Here is a 21,969-nt window from a genome sequence, read left to right on the forward strand (position 1 = left end):
CCCTCTGACACCCCGGCAGGTCCAGCAAAGGTGGAGAGCAGGAGGTGGCTGGGCCATCATCAAGGCCTGTCCCCTGTGTATGTGTGGAGACTCATGGGCTGGGGCAAGAGTGCTCTATGGGGAGGGGGGTGAGCGACTCTGCTCCTGCTCCCAGGAGCGCTCTGGCTGCTGTGAGTTTGGTGTAGACACAGACAATGCCTCTCCAAGGATCAAGTCAAACACACTCTGCGAGACTTAACAAAAATAATTTTATTCCACATCCCTCCCAAGCAGTAGGAACTGGTGGGAATGAAGCACGTGAGCCGGTCTCTCCACCCCCTCCTGCCAGCCGTGGAACCAGCCAGGAGAGAGGGACATTCTGCTTACTGCTCTCAACCTAGCACCTTCCACACCCCCCAGTTAGCATTGATTTTAGAGACCAAAGTAAGAGACAAGCATCCAGCCCAGAGAGGAGTCTGCCCTCTCACAGGTAGCTCAGGACTAAGGCACTCCAGACCCCAGCATCACCCACCCCCTTTCCCCTACCACCAAGCAAGCGCTGCACCCACAGTCCGGCAACTGTCCCCCTCCAGCCTGCCAAACCACACCACCTCGAGCTACACTCTTGCAGCAGAAACCCCACTGTGAGCCTGGGTGACCAGAGTCATTTCCTGAGGCTCCCAGACCCCACCACAGCTGAGGTGCTGGAGCTGGGTAGGCCAGAGAAGGCCGGAAGGGATGCGTTTTCTTCATGTTGAGAGGGAGGGAAGTGGACAACCTCAGAAGGCGTGAGGAGGTCCACCCCTGCCCACCCCGCCCCGATACTCTCCTCTGGATGAGAAACCTTGGAAACTCTGGACTTGTTTGCCTCAGTTCAAGGCCAAGGCCAAGCAGGAGACACTGAGACTTCAGCAGGAATGGGGCAGGGCTTCACAAAAGCTGAAAAACAGAATTTGGTGCTGAGCCTCCCAGAAGCCCGGAGCCCTGCGAGCCCTGTGAGCCCTGCATTAGGCTGCTCCTACCCCATGCTGGCCAGGCCAGACCAGCACCCTGTTTCTGTTTTGTCTATGGAATCCTCACAGTAGACGCCAGGGTTCACTGCAACAACTCACTTTCTCGGACTTCCCACTCTCCTAAGCCAGACAATGGGACAGGGGGTAGAAAGGCAGCAAGGGGGCCAGTGGGCAAAAAACAAAACACCCCATAGACAGCAGCTCCTTCTCGGTCCTTTGCTGGGCAGTTCAGGCTGTGGGGTAACTAACATGGCCCTTGGGGGTTCTCATCCTGGCCCGGAAGTAGGTATACATGGCCAGCAAGCCCATGAAGGACACAGAGTAGAGCCCCACACAGAGGCTAATGTCCAGGAAGGAAACTCCTCCTCCCAGAACCTGGAGCCACTGGCGTTGGCCCTGTACAGCTAGGGCCTCTGGCTCTCCTTCGAGTATACTGGCTAGCTGCTTGGGGCTGTGGCCGCCTCGCCTGGGCGCTAAAGGGCCTTGGAGGTGGTTCACCTCAGGCAGCAATAAGGCTTCAGTGTCTCTCTTGCTCAAGTGTTGCTGCCCCTGGGCATTCTCCTGCACATCCCTCAGAAGCTCTTCCGTGTGCTCAGGAGGGCCCTGCCCTGGTGACGCTCCACCCATACTGAGGCCTGCGTTTAGTTCCTGGGGACCACTTGCTTCAGGCTTCCCAGCTGGTACATCTAGGGCAGTGGCTCCCGGGGATGCTGCAGAAGCAGCCTGCTCATGGCCCAGCACTGAATTCCCGGTCTCCAGTTTTAATGTATCCATTACCAGGTTGGGGGAAGCTTCTGGATCCTGGGTGCCCCTCCGGGATGCTGGTCCAGGTGCAGGAGGGTCTCTGACGATGTTTGCTGGGGAGAAGTGAGCCTTGAGAAAGTTGAGGGTGGCACCGAGGTCCCACAAAGGCACCTGTCCGTTGACTTCATTGTGACAGGCAGAACACAGCTCACGGGGTGGCCACTGCACCTTGGGGAATTGGGGGTCCTCGCTCAGAGCACCTGGGGAGGGAAGGGCACACGGGGGAGGGGGGCTGTGACATCCAGTCTGCCTGGAGCTCATATCTCTTTTGTTCACAACACCAGCTTTTTCATCTGCAGAAAGGCTCACCAAGCCTTTGAAAGGATGGGAGACAGAGATAAGATGAAGAAAACAAAAGCCAAATGGAAACGAGACAAAGCAGGAGTAGCCAGGCTCGGTGGAACAGGTCTGTAATCCCTGCTACCCGAGAGGAATCCAAGACATTCAGAAGGAATGCATGTTCAGGGCCAGTCTGGACACCTCTGGCTCAAAACCAGAAGGCAGAGGAGAATTAGGGGAGATAGCTTGGTAGTAGGGTGTTTGACTCGCTTGAGCTAGGCCCCAGGTTCAAGTCCAAGCATCACCACAAACCCAAACAATCCCTGGACAGGTCGGCACAGTTCTGGCCTACAGTGTGACCCGGCCACGGCAGCATTGGGTGGCAGAGGTGAGGTAAAGATAGAGAAAAGCCTGGCGGAAGGTAGGCATATGTCTTCTTAAAAGCCACTAGGAGGCTCCAGAACAGGGAACCAAGTGCTAGCTCACAGTACCACCCGCTCCATCCAGCTCCTACCCTAGAAAGGCTGTCTGGGAGGTACACCCTGCTCCCTGGATATGTAGTATCCAGCCTAGAGAAGGCTCCCTCCCCCCAGGCTCTGTGTGTAGGACCCACCATGCTCCCACTTGCAAGGGAATATATACAATGTAAATGAGGGTGACTAATTACATTGGGGAAGCTCCCCAGCCCCGCCCAGCCCACTCTCTGATAGGAACTTTCTCTAGGAATGGAAAACCCATGCTCTCTCTTCCCTGTTACTCCATAAGAGGCTCACAGAGGGACACAGAGCAGAGGACAGGAGAGAGGGAGGGGTCCTGGGACTAGCAGGGGAAGTCGCACTGGTACTGAGCACCAGGGTCATTCAGTGCCCCCTGTTTCCTCCGCACCCAGGGCTAATGGTACTGGACTGGTTACCAGGCCTGGCAGGTATGTGTAAGACGCAGAGTGCCACTGAAAAAGACAACCAAAATGCCCCCCAAAGTCACCTCCAGCTTTGGAAGTGACCCCTCCTTACCCGAGAGGCGAGCGTTGACCCTGTTGTGACTCGTCCAGAGCCAGAGAACGGCATTACTGGGACTTTTCACTTGGTGCATGGATGCTGCAGCCATCTGCTCAAAATGGTTGGCACAGTCTCGGCAGCCGAAGAAGGACTGCACATAGCTTCGCATGGCTTGCAGGACCTCCTGGCCGTCAGCTGCAGGGAAAGGAGACACCACAGAAAGGCCCTTCACACTGCCAGCCTCTGCTGTCTCTGCCATGGTTCCCCACGGGCTGCCCTACCCTCCTCCACTCTGCTGTGGTCACCCTGCAAAGGCCTCACATTCTGACCCAGGCCTAATGCTCCCTTGCCTACTTCCCCCCTTGCGGGGAGTTGGGGGGGGGTCACCACAGAGATGGTCCCATTTCCTCCAAAACCCCTAAACCGCAGCCCCCCTCTCCTTTTCAGTGGGACATCCGGGCTCTATGTGGCAGGGCTAGACAGCTGACAGGGGCAGAACACTCACTGGAACCCATGGCCCTCCTTCACTTGCCTGCTTCAGGTTTCCCATTCGACTTGCTCTTTAGCAGGCCTTGCCTCTCGGGACACTCTTAGAAGTCCGTCCTCCTCTACTCTGAATACCTTCTAGTCTGTTCTGTGTCCCTCTTATTCTCACTGACTCTCCTATATAGGCTGGTGCCAGCAAGGGTCTCTGTTGACTCCCGCACATTTTCTTGAACTGAAACCAGACTCTCTGGAAGGTCACCTGCCCACACTTTCTATGACTTTTTTCTCCTCTATACCCCAGATACCTCAGGGCTTGCTTCCTGTTGCAATGGTCCCTCCTCTGCAGAACTCCAACCATTTATAACTACCTCCATCCCCCAGGCCTTGCAGACATCTCTCATGTGTATGTCGGTCTCTCTCTCTCTCTGCTTTGCAACATCAATGTCTGTTCCGCTGTGCCCCTTACCTCCAAAGCCCCATTTCTTCTGCACCCACTCAGGTATAATTGCCCCCACATACACCCACTCAGGTATAATTGCCCCCACATACACCCACTCAGGGGTAATTGCCCCCACATACACCCACTCAGGTATAACTGCCTCCGCATATACCCACTCAGGTATAACTGCCCCCACATACACCCACTCAGGTATAACTGCCCCCACATACACCCACTCAGGTATAATTGCTCCCACATACACCCACTCAGGGATAACTGCCCCCACATACACCCACTCAGGGATAATTGCCCCCACATACACCCACTCAGGGATAACTGCCCCCACAAACACCCACTCAGGGATAACTGCCCCCACATACACCCACTCAGGGATAACTGCCCCCGCATATACCCACTCAGGGATAACTGCCCCCACATATACCCACTCAGGGATAACTGCCCTCACAAATACCCACTCAGGGATAATTGCCCCCACATATACCCACTCAGCTATAATTGCCCCCACAAATACCCACTCAGGGATAACTGCCCCCACATACAGCTCTGCCATCTCTGCCCCCCTCTTCTCAACAGCTCCAGAACTATAGTCCTGCAAAAACTCCCTTTTCTCTCTCCTTTTTAGCTTCCCACTAATGCAGGATCATTCCAGTGGCTCCCATGGAGGTCAGAACAGATGGACAGACAGACTGAGGCAGTGTGGTGAGCAGGCCCTGGACTCACCTGGTTCTTGTGGGTGGGCCTCACTGTATCGGTGTGCCTGCACAGTCAGGAAGTGGAAGAGGACCCACAGGGAGCAGGGGAATCCCCGGAAATGTGGCTCACTGCCCTGGCAACCAATCCAGTTCACCTTCTCAGCAAGGACAGCGTTCTAAAGGGACACACGTGAGCGTGAGTGTGAATGCACAAGCGGAGAAGACAACGGGTGGAAAGGGGGACGACAAGAGAAGCTTCCTGGAGCACAAAGCACCCTGGCAAAGGAGGTCTTCCTCTTGGCCTATCACCTCTGCCATACTCACCCACCAGAGACTAGCAGATCTGAGAACCTATGGCATAGACCAAGTTCTGTCTGAGGTCCTTGGAAGCCTTGATACCTTATAAACCCAGGTGGGTCTGTCTGCAGTCTCCTGGGTGTGGCTTGCTTTTGCAGACAGCAGACAGAATAGGTGCCCTGCTGAGGGCCTCGCTGAGGAAGCAGCTGCTGTTTGGAGGCAGTCAAGAGTTAAACACTCTGGTGTCTTAGATAAATGTGGTGGCTCATGCCTATAATCTTCACATTAGGAGGGCTGATGCAGGAGGATTGCTGAGTTTCAAGGTCAGTAAGGCCCTACAGAGTAAGGCCCAATCTCAAAAATAAGTCTCCACTGCCGCATACTCAGAGGTTTTAGTTCCAATCACCCACGGCACTCACAGGGTCTTAGACTGGAACAGTTACTTACTCTCCTAAACTTGGTTTCTCCATCTGCTAAGTGAGAATTCTGACGTATGAGGATCCAGTGAGACACTCCGCAGGACCCAGTGAAGAGCGGCCAATTAGTGCTAAGTGCAAACCTCTGACCGTCAGCGGAGACTGCGATGTTAAGTCCTTCCAGCCCCAGAAACGTCAAGGACGTCAACAAGGTCTTCACTTGCCTGCTGGACTCACCTCCTTCCTGCTGTCCAGAGCGGCTTTGAAGTAACTATAGGGAATCTTCTTTTTCTGCTGCTTCTGAAGCCAATCGTTTATGGAATGCAAGAAGTTCTGGACCAGAGGCTGGCCAGGGAAGTACTGTGGGTAGGAGAGCAAGTGGCAATTGGAGAGTAGGAAACAATTCTACAGAGTTTTGCAGGGTAACAAAAACCTGACAGGCACACATGTGAATTCATACACTCTATTCTGGACAGAGGAGAGGAAACTCTATGGGCCCTATGGGTCTCTCCTATCAAGGCTCAGGCTCCAAGGCTGGCCTAAGCACTGCAGCCACTCAGAGGAAGGTCCAAGCCCCAAACCACTCCCCAGGACTGTGGTGAACGCTGGGCACAAGGCTTCTTCTGACGCAGCAGCTGACTGCCCAGCTGGGTTTACACAGAGTGGGCAAGAGGTTAGCATCAGGTAAGTGAAGAAAACTGCAGCTGTATCTTAGCGGCTGCTCTGATGCCCAGAGTCCCTGCTATCACCCAACCCCCTTGGAGCAGCACTTGGGTTCTTCAGAAACTGAGGCAGAGACCAGGGCCCCTTCCCCATGACAAACACCCTGATGAGCAAGGGAGGAAAAAATTCGAGGACATCTCGAGCCATTCCCAGTGATGAGAGGGAAGGAAGATTGCGCTCCAGGGAAGGGGCTGTACAGTGGCATCACCAGAGGGAGGGACCAAAAAAGTCTTTAAATCCCTACACAGGGCCCAGTGGGCCTGTACTCGCCTCCCTCTGGAACACCCGCTCCAGCTTGGAGTGCACTTTCTTTTTTGCTTTTGCTAAGTAAACTGTTTTTAGATATCTGTGTTTCTTGGCTCCGCTCTTTCTTTTGAAAAGACAAGAAGCAAACCAAGGAGAAACTTTCATTGGTAATAGGCTAGGCTGGCAAAAGACCTTTCATTTTTTAGCTCATGGGCTGCCAGTATGGACAGGCTAGCCTAGGGCTTAGGGCCAAGATCCAAATCTTGATGGTAACTCCCAAGAGCCTCAGAGGAACATGAAAAGCTACTTTGACAATAAGTCAACTCAAATCTGATTAGTATCAGCACTTTAAAACCACAAGGACTCAAGGGAGGAGGGGGTGTGTGCATGTGTGCATATGTGTGCATGGACAAATGCTTGTGGGGGTGGGGTGGGGTGAAGGGGACACAGCAGTGAAGCAAAGCAGATAAAACCTCAGGAGGAGAGATGTAGGTGAAGAAGACGATGTCGGAGAAATGTGCCGAGGGCAGGAAAAAGAAAACCACTGGGAGAATCTCAATATGAGAGCAGGACCAGCCAAACCTGCTACCAGAGCCAGCCCTCCGAGAGGGCATTAACTGTCCTTACCAAACGGCAAGGGCTAGCCATCCCCCAGAGTGAAAAATGGCCGGAAGGACTTGTGCTTCAGAACGCTTCCTCCTGGTCAGCTCCTGGGGCTCTGGGCCCACACACAGATTTACAGCTGAAAGTCAGCATTTCTCACTGACCTCCGCCTGCCACCCTGACTTGGCACCTTCTTTTGCCTTCAAGGACATGTATCAGAAGGAGGGATGAATTAAAGGGCTCCGGACAGCAAGGAGCAGGAAAACCTCAGTGAGCAAACGCCACCCAGTGGCCAGCCCTGATAGCGGCTTGCAAGTGACAGGGCTGAGAGAAGGGCCCCCTCACTCAGGCTTTCTCATAGGAGAGGGAGGGAAGAGGTTAGATGAGGTGTGGGTGGGAAGTTCACCTTCCACAAGGTGAGTCACCCCTCTGGGCTCTCACTTCCTTGTCTCTAAGATGGTGAGTACCATTCACAAAGTTTAAGAACGGAAAATAAGCAAATACACAGTCGTACTGGGGGTTTGTCAGCCTGCCAGAGCTTAAGGAAAGGAAGCAGCTTTGACTACTATTCTCCAGGAAAGAAAGAAGCTCCTTGGCAAAGTAGATAGAACACGTCAGTCAGTCATGCAGACAAAGGTCAGACAGGGTCTCTACACCTGTGTCCCAGGACTGTGCCCCTGCTGTGGGGCATACTATCTGGCTTCCCTCAGTCCTCTGCTTTAGTACCACGGTCTTCTCAGAGAGACCTGGCTCCTGGCTAAAGAGCCCCTTGGTAGCACACTCAGCCCCTGACGATCGGGCTGAGTGTGTCACTACTCTGTGCTGCCCAGGCCTCTATCAACCTGGATACTGTGTCTCCTCCTATCAGTTGCACACAGCTCGGCTGGGGAACAAACTAAATACCAGCTTGCTTATAGCTGAAAACAGATTCCAGCCGCACAGAGAAACTACTGCTTCTCAGGGCTCCTCTGAAATAGACTGGGCTTGGGGTATCCTCACTGAGGTCTGCAGGGTTGGGGAGCACATGAGAACTTTCCCTCACTGAGGTGGTAGGAAAAGAGTACAAAGGACTGCTCTGGATTTGTTCTTTCTGAATGTCCAACAGGGTGTCTGCACCAGGCCTCCTCAGTATTGTGGAGTGCAGGCTGCAGGCCTTTGAAGCTAGGACATAGCTCTGCCTTGCCTGCAACATTCCTTACAGGGGCTTCTTTGTATAAAGATACACAGGACACCAAGCCGAGAGAGTCAGAATGGTGGCAAAATGGGAGAGATCGGGAGGTTCCCCCAGACCCGCTGGGAAGGACAGTTCGGGTCAGCAGGACTGAGGGAGGCTGAGTCAGCAGGCAGGCCCAGGGGACAGGCAGCCCTGACTCAGCAGCAAAGCAAGGCAGGGCTGGCAGTGGATGGGAAGCCAGAGTGGGAGGCCTGGAAGACAGCTCAATGTGACAGTATCAAGTCTGGTCCTCCTGGCTATCTCAAGGCAAGCTGCTTGAGGCCCTGGGCCTTAAGTGGGAGTGATACAACTCTGTAGATCAGGCAAACAGACTACGTGCTTGTCCAACCAAAGCTGCTTCACTCAGACGTTACCATGGAGCACAGTGCATGGTTAGACTGAGAAGAAAGACAGCAGAGTGGAAAGCGCCCCTCCTCCCTCTGGTGATGCACAGTCCTATTTCCTAGTCATCACGGCAGGGAGTAAGAAGCCACAGTCTAGTGCTGAAGTGAGGTGGAGAACTCAGGTAAGTAGGCAGAGTAAGTCACCAAATGACTGAACATACTCCCAAGTATTGGGATATCTGGCCTCTCCCCTCCTCTGTCTCTCTCCCCTCCCCTCTACAGGACGGGTGGTCTCTGGTCATGTGGGCTGGTATAAAATATGGCTGTAAGGGGAGGGTAGAAGCCTAGGGGGGCCTGGGCAGCTATGGGCCCAGGTGTCCAGTCAGATCTGAATTCCTCACAGAAGGGACTGATGTGGTATCTGTCCTCCGGGTACGCACACCAATCACATCCAGAAGTACAGAGACAAAGGAAGCTGGGGCCCTGCTTACCTTGGCCAATACTGCCACAAACTTTTTCAGGGCCACCAGGCGCTGTCCCTCCAGAACTGAGAACTTTCCCACTTCTACACGCAAGATGTAGTGTAGTGCAGACTCCAGGTCAGCCATGTAGATCTTGGAGCTGAGGGTCAAGAGAAAGTGGAAAGAAAAGAAGCATTAACCTCAGAGCAAGTAGGAAGGGAACGGAGCAAGGGGCATTGCTCATGTCATAGTGATGCATAGCGCATGGCTCTGGCAGTGGTTTGCTGAGGGCCTTGAGTGAGTAATTTCTCTAGGGCTCAACCCTTCATCTGTGTAACAGGCAGAACATACTGCTTATAGGTGGGCTGCAAAGAGGACTGACTGAAAACAGGTAGAAACCAGCTTGGTGCAGGTGGGCAGGGCCTTCTCTCCAGGTCCAGAGTCAGCTCCTTCTGTAACTCACTAATCAGGCTGAGTCTGTTCTGAGCCAAGACCCCAAGGGCAGACACACAGAGCATCAGTGCATACACACAAGGCTCTGGAAAAGCTAGGCTCTCTGTGGAAGTGGAAGGCCAAGAGGTTAGTTACCCACTGAGGCTAGGCACCTGGATGGTGCAGAGACAGGTGAGGAAACCCGTTTCCTATTTCTTTCAGGACTCATATACATTGCATCTAGACCCTGTCAGGTCTGATACCTTCCAGCCAGCTGTGCCTTCCCATGCCCACCGTGCTTCCACGGGGACAGCTCAGGTACTGCTGGGAACGGCACCGAATGTCAGCTACTTATTGACGTCGGCCTCCTGAGACCTGGCTCCTGGTCTCAGTGTGATAACCAGCTAGTCTTACGAGCTTAGGCACTTCCTATTCCCTGGGCTACCTCACCTGTAAAATTAACCAACCATTCTGCCTCCTGAAGGTACAGAGCCAACAGGGCCAACTGACAAGATGATCAGTGAGTACGCACACTTCTTCATTCTCAAGCAGTCTCCACTGTGGTGCCCCTAAGCCTCGGTCTGCCTCACTGTGTTCAGTTCCCAGCACCCACAAAGTGGTTTGTGACCTGTAACTCCAGCTCCAGGGGATCTGATGACCTCTTGTGACCATAACATGTTATATATGTAAATAATAAAAATACACATTTTTAAAAAGTGGCTTTGTGACTGAATGAGATCAGGCAAGAAGGTGGCAGGGCACCGTTACAGTGATTTGAATAATCGGAATGGTAAAAATGACCAGTGGTACCTTTGTGTGCATGCTTGTTTGGTGGTGGTGCATGTGTGCACATGTGTGCAGGTGTGCTCCCCTGTGTGGCTGCATGTGGAGACCAGAGGCTGGCAGAGGCATGTCTTCCTCAATCATCTTCTCCACTTTCTCTTTTGAAACAGGGTCTGTTCACTCAGCTTGGAGCTCACTGTTGCCGCTAGCAGACTAACCCTGGAGCCCCGGAGATCTGCCTGTCTGCGGCGTCACCAGTGCTGCAGGTACACTCCATCCAGCATTTACATGGTGCTAGTGACTTCATTCAAGGCTCGTCCTTCCACAAGTATTCTGCCCACCGAGCCGCCTCCCAGGCAGTCAGGGTCACCTTGCAAGTTTCTTTCCTTTTCACTTGACTAAAACTCTTTCCACTGTGCTTCCACAAATCAAGTCCCTGTGCAAGGGTATGAGATCCTTTCTGGACCTTTCTCCTACTCACAGGGCCAGATCTAAGCTGCCCGGTCACACAGCTTTGCTTACTGTGCACCTGGGAACAGCAAGAGGTCTACAGTTCAGTTCTACGTGTGGCATCAGGATGCCCAGAAGCCTCATAACAAGCAGTTCCTTCACACAATGCACGGTAACAAGGACCATCCAAAAACGCAGTGAGCTCCCTGACCGTGGCATTCAGATGAAACTGTGACTTCCTAGAACGGATGCTTTGAGGGACCATAAAGTCTATTAGCAGGGAACACATCAGTCTTGTAGAGTCAGCTAAGGCAACCATCAAGGCTAGCTCAGCATCTGCCTACATCACCCTTATGCAAAGGCGTTGAGCTTCTTTCTGTTCTTAGCAAAAATCCCTAGGGGCAGAAAAAACAGCGCTTGTACACACACACACACACACACACACACACACACACACACACGCACGCACAGAGCTCTAGAGAAGCTGGCCCTCTGCGAGAGTGAAACACTAAGGTTTGACTACTCACTACTGCTGGGAACTGGGATGGCAGAGGGCACAGGGGCAGCATGGGCAACAGTCTTTCTGAGCTAATGTTCATGGTTGCCAGACCTCAGTTCTCATACCCCACTTGACAGATCTGAACCCAAGTGCCTAACATATGCCTGTCACTGAAGAAACTACTCAGGGCAGAAGTTAGTGTAGAACCTCCCCAGTGATCCTCCACGAGGACTCTACTGGTCATTTCCCTCCCCTCTTCCCCTTTCTCTCGTTCTCTCTTGCTCTCTCACTACGAAGCTGAGCCTGGCCTGGAATTCAGTCTTGCTGCTGTGGACACTAGCTAGCATTCCTTCCGTTATAAAGGGTAACGTGGATGCTGTTTGGTAAAAACACATTTGGCACTGGGGTCCTGGCACAAAGACAGGAGAGCCTACATCAAGATTTTTGAGCATGGTCAGCAGTTAGGGATCCCCAAAGGACTAGTATGTACCAGTGAGCTACTCATCCGGACGTATTAGGTTGAGCTTCTACCTAGTGTGCTCAAGCCCTGGGTTGGGTTCCCAGCAGCACAAAGACAACAAAACAAACAAACAAAGAAACCCCAAGGCCAGCCTTGAAGGGACAGAGGTAGGCTTTCCCATGAAAAGAACAGGCATGAGTAAGGCAGTTGTTCATGAAAGGGATGTGTGAGGAGAACCAAGTAGCCTTACCGGTCTGCAAACTTCCACACTGTGGGTGCTATCTTATCAGGAGTGACTGGTGCAGCTGTGGTTGGGGGAGCCTCCCTGGTCAGTCCAGGGAGCCCCCGCAGGTAGGATGTATAGAAAGGCCTGGACTCTACCAGCCTGGAAAGAGAGCAAATGGAAGTGCTAAGGACAAAGACAAAAATCACATAGCTGAGCACTGTCAGGAGAGGAAATAGGTGGCTCCTCCTACAGAAAGGCTTAGTGAGACATTTAAACTTGGTCCCATCTTGTCTTTGGCTCCCTAGGCCTCACTTTGACCTGTCTATTCATGGTTCATGCTATAGAAATCCTCTTTTCCACCAGGCAGATACAGAACCCCTATCTGCAAAAATAACTGGGCCTGAGGATTACTCAGTGTGCCTTCTGGCTCCAGGCAAGGCATGGTCTACAGAGACCGAGGCAGGTAGGCCCACTGGGAACACCACCCATTTTGCTACAGAGAACTGGGGATGCAGTTCAGCAGGAGAGCTCCTACCTGGCTGTACAAGTCCTGGGTTTGGTCCCTAGCACCACAAAGAAAAACAACAGAACAAAACCCACTAACTTCTGCCCAAGATAGGAATGGCTGGGTGTGACTGGTCTCAAGGCAGCCACCCTCCCACAATCTTGTTCCAAGACATCACAAGGTAACATCAGCAGGTGACATCACAAGCTGACATTACTCCTCATGGAAGTCAAAGAAATGATGTGTAATTTTAGACTTAACAACAACAGAGAGCCATGTTTGTCCAAATGCTCCTGATTTCTCTTCCCTAATACAGGAGTCTTAAAGACAGAAAGTATCTCCTCTAAAAGGTCTGGCCAAGATAAGCATCCGTGACAGGATGTCCCACGGGAGCCAGCATCAGGAAGCATGGTTTTCCTGCTCTGCCATCCCGGCTCAGTATCTATCAACGAGCAGATGGCTCAGGGGCAGTATCGTCACAAACAATTTTCTCCTCCACCAACTCCAAGTGAAGGAGCAATGGCTCTCCTTGCCTCTAGGACCATCATCCTCTGGGCCTGCCCGGAATCGAGCCTCCCAGGCCCCTTGTGAGCTTCTTGGCTCTGGCAGGCCTGCTTCAGGGGCACCTGGTGGCCCTGGACAGGGAAAGGGCAGGGGCTGCCTGGCCCAGCCTCAGTGTAGGGTGGCACTAAAGACCCCAAGGAACAACTTCTGGGTCTTCTGGGTACCTAGGGTAGCCTTGATTTCCTTGGCCCCCCAAATTTCTGCCTGCAGGGCCAGGCTGACATCAATCATCTGCCGAGGAGGGCACCGAGGCACCATCTGGTGCTATTTAACAGGCCTTTCAGCAGCAGGAGGCTGACAGCAGCTGAGGGCTTCATTGTTTCCTCCTGACATTTTGGAGCAGACTATTGTCTGGCTCCTAATGATCTTTTCTGCAATTAGAAAAGCAAAGGGAGGGAAGGTCCAGCACATCTGAGTCCTCGCCAGGCAGACACCTCTGTGCAGAGGTGTGGGATAACATGGCCAGGCCATGGTGTGGATGGGTGGTGCTCAGGGCCGAGGCAGCAGGAGTCCTGAGCTACAATGTTGGAGGTCTTGTCTCACGCAGAGGATCAGACATCTGCTTCTCCTACTTGGCTGCTCTTTCTAGTAACCTCTCTGGCAGAAGAGTGACCGGGCAGGGAGGAGACGATGGGGCTATCACACTCACACAGGCACTCGGGAAACAGAACCATTCCGAAGCAGCAGGTAGCAAGATGGAAAGTCAGTGACAGCAAACTTGCTCACCACGTCGCTCTCTGAATTCAAGACCCTGCGCACTGCCACAGCATGGAACTGGGACAGGTCCAGAGTTACCTGCAGAGACAATAGGGTGTGGAGGGCACGCCCAGCGGGCAGAGCGGTCTGTGTTCTAGCTAGATTTGAAACCTTGCAGAGCAGACCACTGTGATAAAGTTCATACCACCCTCAGGTTACAACTACCAAATACCGCCCAAAGCAAGGGGCCTTGGACGGGTTCAGATCGCACACTTTGTGTATCATACAGGAGTACCAACCGAATATGGTAAAGCATAGTACAATGTGGGTTTATTTTTATTCTTTTTGTTTTGTGTGTATTTGTGTATATTTTTCATGTATGAGTGCTTGTTCTACACGAATGTCTGCACACCATAAGAAGAAGGTATCAGATCCCACTATACACGTGAGTGAGCTGCCATGTGGTTGCTGGGAACTGAACTCAGGACCTCTGGAAGAGCAGCTAGTTCTTTTAACTTCTGATCTACCTCTCCAGTCCATTTATTCTTATATGTGTACAAACACACACACACACACACACACACACACACACACACACACACACACACACAATCTCTCCTAGGTCAGAAAAAAATATATTGGTTAGACAGACAATAATTTTTATGTGTTCTATCCTATATTAGAATGCCACATTTAATCTCCAAAATAACACTGAGGCAGCAACCCTTGTTAGGGCCTTTATACCACGGCTGCAGCAGCAGGAGAATCCTAATCCTAACTTCACAGGCCCAATCTTTCCTCCACTCAACTCCCTGACCTACAGAGTGATAATGATGATGACAGTAACAAAAAGGAGGCCGTCGTTATGTGGACTCACTGATTACATTTACTAAAATGCTAGTAACAGTGGCCAGCGCGTGGCAGACATCTTTGTTATTTATTGAAAATATATAACTTGGGCTGAGGAGATGGAGCCATAGATAAAGTGTTTTTCCACAAATGTGATGCTGGTTTTGGATGCCCAGAACTCATGTAAAACCTGGTGATAGCACGCATCTGTAACCCCAGCATGCCTATGGTGAGTTGGGAGGTGAAGACAGGAGAATCTCTAGATGCACACAGGCCAGCAAGGCTGGCATGCACAGTAGTGAACAAGAGATACTGCCTCAAATAAAGCAGAGGTAAGAACTGACACCTGAGGTTGTCTTCTGACTTACACATGTGCACTGTGGCATGCAGATGCCAGACTGAAAACACACACATGCGCGCACACACACACGCACACACACACACACACACACGCACACATGCACACACACGCACGCATGCATGCACATGTGCACATGCGCATATACACTACACATTTACATGGAAAATACTGCTTGGGTATGGTGGTACACAACAGATATTGCAGTACACAGGCAAGAGAATCATGAGTTCAGGCCATGTGGTGGTCACCAGTTGGTACCAGGGAGCAGGGCAGACCCAACCACGCTGTTTGTTGGATGAATGTGGACATTTGGACTTTCAATTAGGAAAGCAGCTGAACTTTAAATGGTTTAGTGGGCCATCCTAGGAGCACGTAAGGCACTGGTGCTGAGACCAATGTAGATAATGCCAGTCTAGCTCAAGAGGTTTCAAAGAAAGTAAGTGTTCCAGAGACCACTCTTGTGGTATTTTGGTGAAGAGTGTGGCTGTGTTCTGCCCTGTCCAATCTACCTAGGATTTCTGAAACAAGTTTTGGATTAATGACGTTGGCAGAGGAGATTTCAAGACAGCCTCATTGTTTCTGTCATGTGGTTATTAGCAGTCACTCTTATGCAGGTCTATAATGAAAAAGGAGAAAACTGAGCACAAAAAAATTTACAAAATACAAAATGTACACTTTGTGGATAAAAGAAGCACCAGGGAACAGAATAGAGCTAAGTCGAGTGCTCAAAGTCTAAAGAAACACTAAATGGAGCAAAGGGAGTGCATACTTCAGAGTAAGACCCACCCAGCTAAGCTTCCAACTTGTGGAAGGCAAGCAGTGCAGGGACCACCTGAAGACAGAAAGCTGATGCGAATGTAACTGGACAAGGGCCAGGTTCCAGCCCCAGCACACAGCAGGACGTAGCTTCTGGTTCTGGCTTTAGAGTCAAGGATGCAAGGCATGTGTTGTAGAATCTTCCTCTACAGCTACAGAAAGCCACTGAGGGCAGGTATGTCTTAGGAGTGCTCCTGTATGGAAGCTGAGAGGCCACTGTGTAAATCTGTTGGAGACCTCACGATACTGGAGATACCCGAGTTGTGGGATTCCTATTGAGGAGCCTTTGACATCAGACATGCAGGTACAGAGTTTGGAGTTTGCCCAGCTGGTCTGTGCCTTGCTTTGGTCCAGCATATCTTCACAATGCTTCCTCCTTTCCTCTCTTTTGGAATGGTAATGCATACCCTGGGCCATTGTATGTTAGCAGTACATGATCTGCCTTTTGATTTTGGTTTTACAGGGGGTTATAGTTAAGAGATTGCAGGAGTCTCAGAAGAGACTTTGAACTTTAGTAGTCTTGAGACTGTGAAAGACCATGGGGACTTCTGAAGTCAGACTAAATGCATTTTTCCTTATGACATGGCTACAAGTCTATGGGGGTAGGGAGTGGAGTGGAATGTGGTGGTTTGAGTGAGAATGACTCCCATAGGTTCATATATTTAAATACTTAGAGAGTGACACTATTTGAAAGGACTAGGAGGTGTGTGCCTTGTTGGAAGACGCCACTGGGGGTGGGATTTGAGGTTTCAAAAGTCAAAGCCAGGCCCAATGGTTCTCTCTTCCTACTGCTTATGGATCTCAATATAGAATTCTTAGCTACTACTTCAGCACCATGACTGCCTGCATGTGCCACTACCATGAAGACAGTGGACCTCCAAGACTGTATGCCAGACCTAATGAAATACTTTTTTCTTCTTAAGAGTTGCCTTGGTCATGGTGTCTCTTCACAGCAATAGAACACTGACCAAGACAGCCAGTTTCAGCTACCTGGTGAGTTAGAGGCCTGCTTGAATTATGTGGAACTTATCTTAACAAACTAAATTTTATCTGTAAAGAGAATAGAGTGATAGTAAGCAGAATCCTACTCTGTAGCTGAGGAAGTGAGGTATAGAACAGTACCATGTTGTGTCAGGGGAGGGAAGAACTGATTCTAATCAGCACCTGTCAATCATCTGTGTTTGTCATGGAACATGTAACAAGCATGGGCACACCACGTCACTTGTACCAAGCCCATGGGCCAGCAGCATAGCAGGCGCTCTCTACAGCAAGCAAAGAAGTGAATCTTTATAAAGCACCTACTGCATGCTGGCCATAATTCCAGCTCTGTATATAAACTGCCTCAGTGGGCATTCTAATATGAATAAGTATAACTACTTCTATTCAATAGCTAAAAATAAGGCTCAGACGGTTGAGCAACTTGACCAAAGACATTCTTCAAGCTGATGGAGAAGTCCAGCCTGCACTGCTGGTCAGAGATTCAACTTCCTCACAAGGAGCCAGGCTAAATTCTCATGTGACTGCTCCCCCATTTTTTAAAAACCCCAATTCTATGCAGTTAGAGCAACACATGTTTTGAGTCAAGCAGCAGTGTCCTACATTAACAGCTGTGTGATCCTAGACACTTTACGCCACTCTCTTAAGTTTAGAGATTAGCAGCCATGTATTGGTATCTAGTGGTATCTAGACTCAGTAATTAGCAGGTATTACTTTTTAGTTTCAGAGAGCTAAGAACAGATACCAACATTTAGAGTTGAAAGGAACCTCCACACTTCCCATGTGTCTCACCAGGGGTCAGGCAGTGCCTGGCTAATAAATGTATAGGGATCAGTTGCCTGCATTGGTCTGAACAGGGCTCTCTCCCCATGGTCTCTTCTGAGAGTCAGGAAATCTGGGGCAGCTCACCTCTCTACCCAGATAGGAGTCTTCCCTTTCAAAGATCAGGGCCAGGTACTCTGCTTTACTTCTTGTAAAGAATTCATTGATATCCTTCAGCCTGCAAGAGATAAACGGGGTCATGCTCTTTCCATAGCCCACGGGGATGATGTAAGACATCCAATGCAGAATGTCCCACAGTCCTGTGGCCTCCCTCTGCCAGCCCACCAGTGGAAGGAAAGCGAACCCTTAAGTCTCAGAGGATGCTACTCGTGCTACCTCACTCTGCTTTATTTGACCCACCTTGGGTTTTATTGTTTTATAGTTTTCTTTCTGTCCCTTTTAGGAGTCGGGAGTAAACAGGAGGCAGGCTGGGGAAGAGAAGTGGTGGGGATGCTTTCAGACCAGCTGTCTCCACGTTCTGGGTAAGGCCCAGGCTTACTGAAGATGGTTTTACTGGTTCCCTAAGAGACTGGTGATTAGAACCCATCAAGTGCAAGCTCTGATCCACAGTAAGCCATGACCAGTGGGGAGAGCTGCATGTTCCTCTCCAAACAGGAACAAGAAAGGAAGAAATGAACTAGAGTCCTGGGTGCAGGAGAATCAAACCTTTTAGCTCAAGGTGAGGAGAGTGAGGCCCAGTTTTCTTGGATAGAAATGATTAAGAAGGCAAATTCTCTCTCTCAACCATAGAACTAACCTACAGATTGTTTTAAATACTCAGTGAAAACTGTCTCTCCCAGCATGTTTAAGAGAGCAACTGAGAAGGCACATGGGTCAGAAAGACTGCATCTTACTCTTATCCTCAACCTGGTGTCTCACTTCCCCACACTTAACCCAAAGACATGTATGTAGCAAATGCCTCAAAAAGAAAGGGTGACACCAGGTCAATGCCAGAACCCGCTTGCTGGCAGTACAGAGATATGAATCTGACAGACAAGTGGGGATCAGGAAGAACTTTGATGGATAAAAGAGGTTCTGTAGCTACCTAATATCAGCCTCTGGGTGGCATTAGGTGGCCAGTCTCTCTGGCCACATCCTCATACCTACCCTAGGCTGGCAGAGGAGCAAGTCCTCAGCCTTCTGGAAGAGGCAGCTCAAGTTTCAGCACGTGTGTCTGCCTATATTCTTCCTAAGGGGCACCAAAAGGATCACTTAGAGACAGGTCGACAGATTTGGCCAGTTTGTTGCTTTTAAGGTTCCCAGGGCTAAAAACACACTATAAAGGAAGAATGTGTGTGTGTGTGTGTGTGTGTGTGTGTGTGTGTGTGTGTGTGTGTGTGTATGAGAGAGAGAGGGGGGGTGGGGGGAGAGAGGGAGAGAGGGAGAGTGGGAGGGGAGGGGAGAGGGAGAAACAGACAGACAGGCAGACAGACATAGCCACGAGGAAATGGAAGGAGGAGAAAAGCACCAGGGTACAGGCTGACAAGCTCACTTCTTAGATGGATGATATTTATAGCTTGGATAGGAACTGTGCCCACAAAAGGCTCATGTGTTGAAGGCTTTAGTCCCTGCAGGTGGACCCAATCATTGAGAGATGGCTGGTTAATGAGGGGCCTGACTTAATCAGTAGATTATCCGGCTTATGGATTCCTAGTCAATGCCGAATCAGGTGGGCCCTGGTTGGAACAGTGTACAACTGGGCACATGCCCCGGGGGCTGTACTGTCCTGAACCCCCTCTCTCCTTTTGGGCTACCATGATGTGAGTAGCCTCTGTCATATGCTCTGGCTGCCCTGATATTCTGTATAATCTCAGATCCCAACTGACTGGTCCCACCAAATTTGGGTTGAAACCTCTAATGTAATGGGACAAAACAAACCTTTCTTTCTCTAAATTATCAGGTATTTGTCACAGCAGTGAAGAAAAGAAAGAAACCAACAACCAGCACAGACAGTCGGTTGTAGAACCCCGACCTACATTAGGAGTGTATGCTTGGTCAGGGTCTCTGTGAGGCCCTCTAGGAAGATGAAGAATTGGGAAAGATGATAAAGGAGTCATTGTGAATCGGATCCAACACCAGTTGACCAGTTGACCAGTTGATCAGTTGACCAGCTGACCATAATCGGTTTACAAATAGGGCTTTACTCTTCGGCACATCCTAGCCTTTTCTTCCTAGTTGTATCCAATCTCCTCTGTTCTGTCATTTGTCAGTGGCTTTCCCTGGACTAGGCCAGAGAAAACCCCTACTCCCACAAACACGCCTGAAGACCAGTCAGGAAGTGCAGCATCAAGTAGGATCTGGAGAACTCCCCTCACACACTTTTCCTTCCACACAGCAGGTCAGGCCCTTCGACCCTCAGCCAGCTCCTAAGGGACATTGCTCCTTAACTCTTGAAGCAGAAAGATGTCACTTCCCAGCTACTCTAAGGTATGTCTAGCACACTGGGGGATCTATCTACCCCACAGGAGGAATCAGTGTGGGTCCTCTGCCCTGTGGTTCCCAACATCTTCTCCATGCTTAAGCCTCATGCTACACTAAGTCAGCCCCAACCCAAAATACTTGGCAGGCTCCAGGGGTGGACATGCTGGGGGCCACGTGTCACGGTGGGACTCCAGAGCATCGATGAGCCTCATACGCAGCGTCTGCACATTAGCACCAGCGGCTATAAACGAAAACAGTTAGAGGGCATCAGGACAGAACAGACCCCAGCCTTGCCAGTTTCAGCCACAAACAAGGGTTCCCAAACTAATTCTAAGAAAAAGCCCCTGAGAAGTGGGTGAGGTGAGGGCTCCTTGGCTTAAAGACTAGCGGGGAAAGCCATCCCTGCACAGAGCTACTGAAAGCTGTTTAGTAAACATCAGCAAAAAGCCACTCATGGTTTTCATCCTCTGAAGAAGAGAGTGACTGCTTGGCCAACGTTAGCTGCCTGTGTGCTGATCTGCCCTCACTCCTCTTCCTGGAAAAGGGGCTCTGAGGCTGGTGTCCTCAGGGACCTCCCAGCTCGTCGTGGCACTGAACCGAGGGTCAAGGACGCTGAGGGCAAAGAGTTATCTCTCAGAACTGGCTGCATGTTTGTTCTTTGAAACAACCTAATTTTGACATGACAGCCCTTCTGGGACTAAGGTGCCCACCCTCAAACCTAGGACTTTGGCTAGGGCACATCTGAAGGGCTGCTCAGATGGGCTTTCCTGAGACATCTGCCAGGCTCTCTGAGAAGACGCATGGAAAACCCAAACACACTTCACTTGGACACCCCTCTTCACCATGTAGGAAGCCATGTAAAGCCAGAAGAGCTGGGACAGTGCTGGCAGTGCCAACACAACAGCCGAATCAGAGCACCCACCTGGCAATGCTGTTCCAGTACCGTTCTTGGAAAAGGCCTTAAAAAACTGAAAACAGACAAGAGTGAGCGGTCAGTGGTGGCATTCAAGCTGCTTAGAGACTACTGCTCTTTTTTGAGCCTCACTTCTTTCCCCTGTAACTAGCATCAGAGAGGCTTTGTTTTGGGAAGCTTCTCTCGTTGTCTTTACATTCAATTCTCCCTCAACGCTTAAAGCACCCTTAGAACCTTGAGTCAGTGGCTCAGAAACCTAACCAGAGACCAGCTCCACCATGCCTGCCATCTGCACACAGTTTCTGGAAGCTATTCAGCCAACGATGAAGTCACTGCTGGTCTTCATACAGGCAGAAGAAGAGAATGACTGCTTGGCTAACGTTAGCTGCCCGTGTGCTGATCTGCCCTCACTCCTCTTCCTGGAAAAGGGGCTCTGAGGCTGGTGTCCTCAGGGACCTCCCAGCCCGTTGTGGCACTGAGCCGAGGGTCAAGGATCTAGGACAGGTCCTACTCAGTGGTAGATCTGAGCCTACAAAACAGGTATGTAGCACACAGGCTGTTTCGACATCGTGTTGTACTCTTTCCTCAAGTGGGTGACACCCCAGGCCAAGTCTGTCACTGGGGTGAGAGGACAGAAGGGACACTGGGTAACAAGTTATAGCCTGGGCCTCTGCCCAAGGGGCAAGACAGCTGCAGGGCTCTTGCCTTTGTCCTCCTGTCCTGAGAGAAATGTTGGTTGTTCTGGTAGACAAGCTGTCTGCAGATTTCTGACAGCTCTCAGAAACTCAGGAACACTTTTTGCTAATTTAGTCCTGTCTCTACCAGCATGGCCTCAGCTTTATCACATGCAGCTGATTAGGTGAGGGCCATAGGGTCTGGCAGAACTGGATTCAAGACCTGGCTTTGATATGTTTTTGTTGTGGCTATGGAAAACCTTTCTGCTTCTCTAAACCTCAGTATTCTGATCTTTTAAATGAGATATAAAATTATATAATATATAATATCATATATAAAGTGATACCACCAGCCTAGAATTATTAGAAGATTCAATAATCAAAAATCAAGAGTAATCAAGGCATAGGAACCAGTCCATATCAAAACTGACTAATTAAATATCAACTCCATCATCATCACTCCCTCCTATACACACATCCTTCAGCAC

At 50.6% G+C, this 21,969-nt stretch overlaps 1 protein-coding gene across 2 annotated transcripts in view; it reads right to left on the minus strand.

Annotated features, from left to right (window-relative positions):
* Window positions 1-229: 229 nt before the first annotated feature.
* Window positions 230-21,969, minus strand: part of Qsox1 (quiescin sulfhydryl oxidase 1) — a 36,848-nt gene continuing 15,108 nt past the window's right edge. The window contains 11 exon segments of one of the 2 annotated variants that reach the window (NM_053431.3): window positions 230-918; window positions 1,770-1,996; window positions 3,089-3,268; window positions 4,740-4,887; window positions 5,662-5,784; window positions 9,045-9,174; window positions 11,889-12,023; window positions 13,583-13,728; window positions 17,561-17,651; window positions 20,033-20,135; window positions 20,817-20,862. In NM_053431.3, coding sequence (NP_445883.1) covers window positions 910-918; window positions 1,770-1,996; window positions 3,089-3,268; window positions 4,740-4,887; window positions 5,662-5,784; window positions 9,045-9,174; window positions 11,889-12,023; window positions 13,583-13,728; window positions 17,561-17,651; window positions 20,033-20,135; window positions 20,817-20,862 — 1,338 coding nt within the window. In that variant the 3' untranslated portion in view covers window positions 230-909. 2 annotated transcript variants of the gene reach the window in all.

This window comes from Rattus norvegicus, chromosome 13 (genome assembly GCF_021556685.1).
Source record: "Rattus norvegicus strain SHRSP/BbbUtx chromosome 13, alternate assembly SHRSP_T2T, whole genome shotgun sequence".
NCBI classification, from domain to species: Eukaryota; Metazoa; Chordata; class Mammalia; order Rodentia; family Muridae; genus Rattus; species Rattus norvegicus.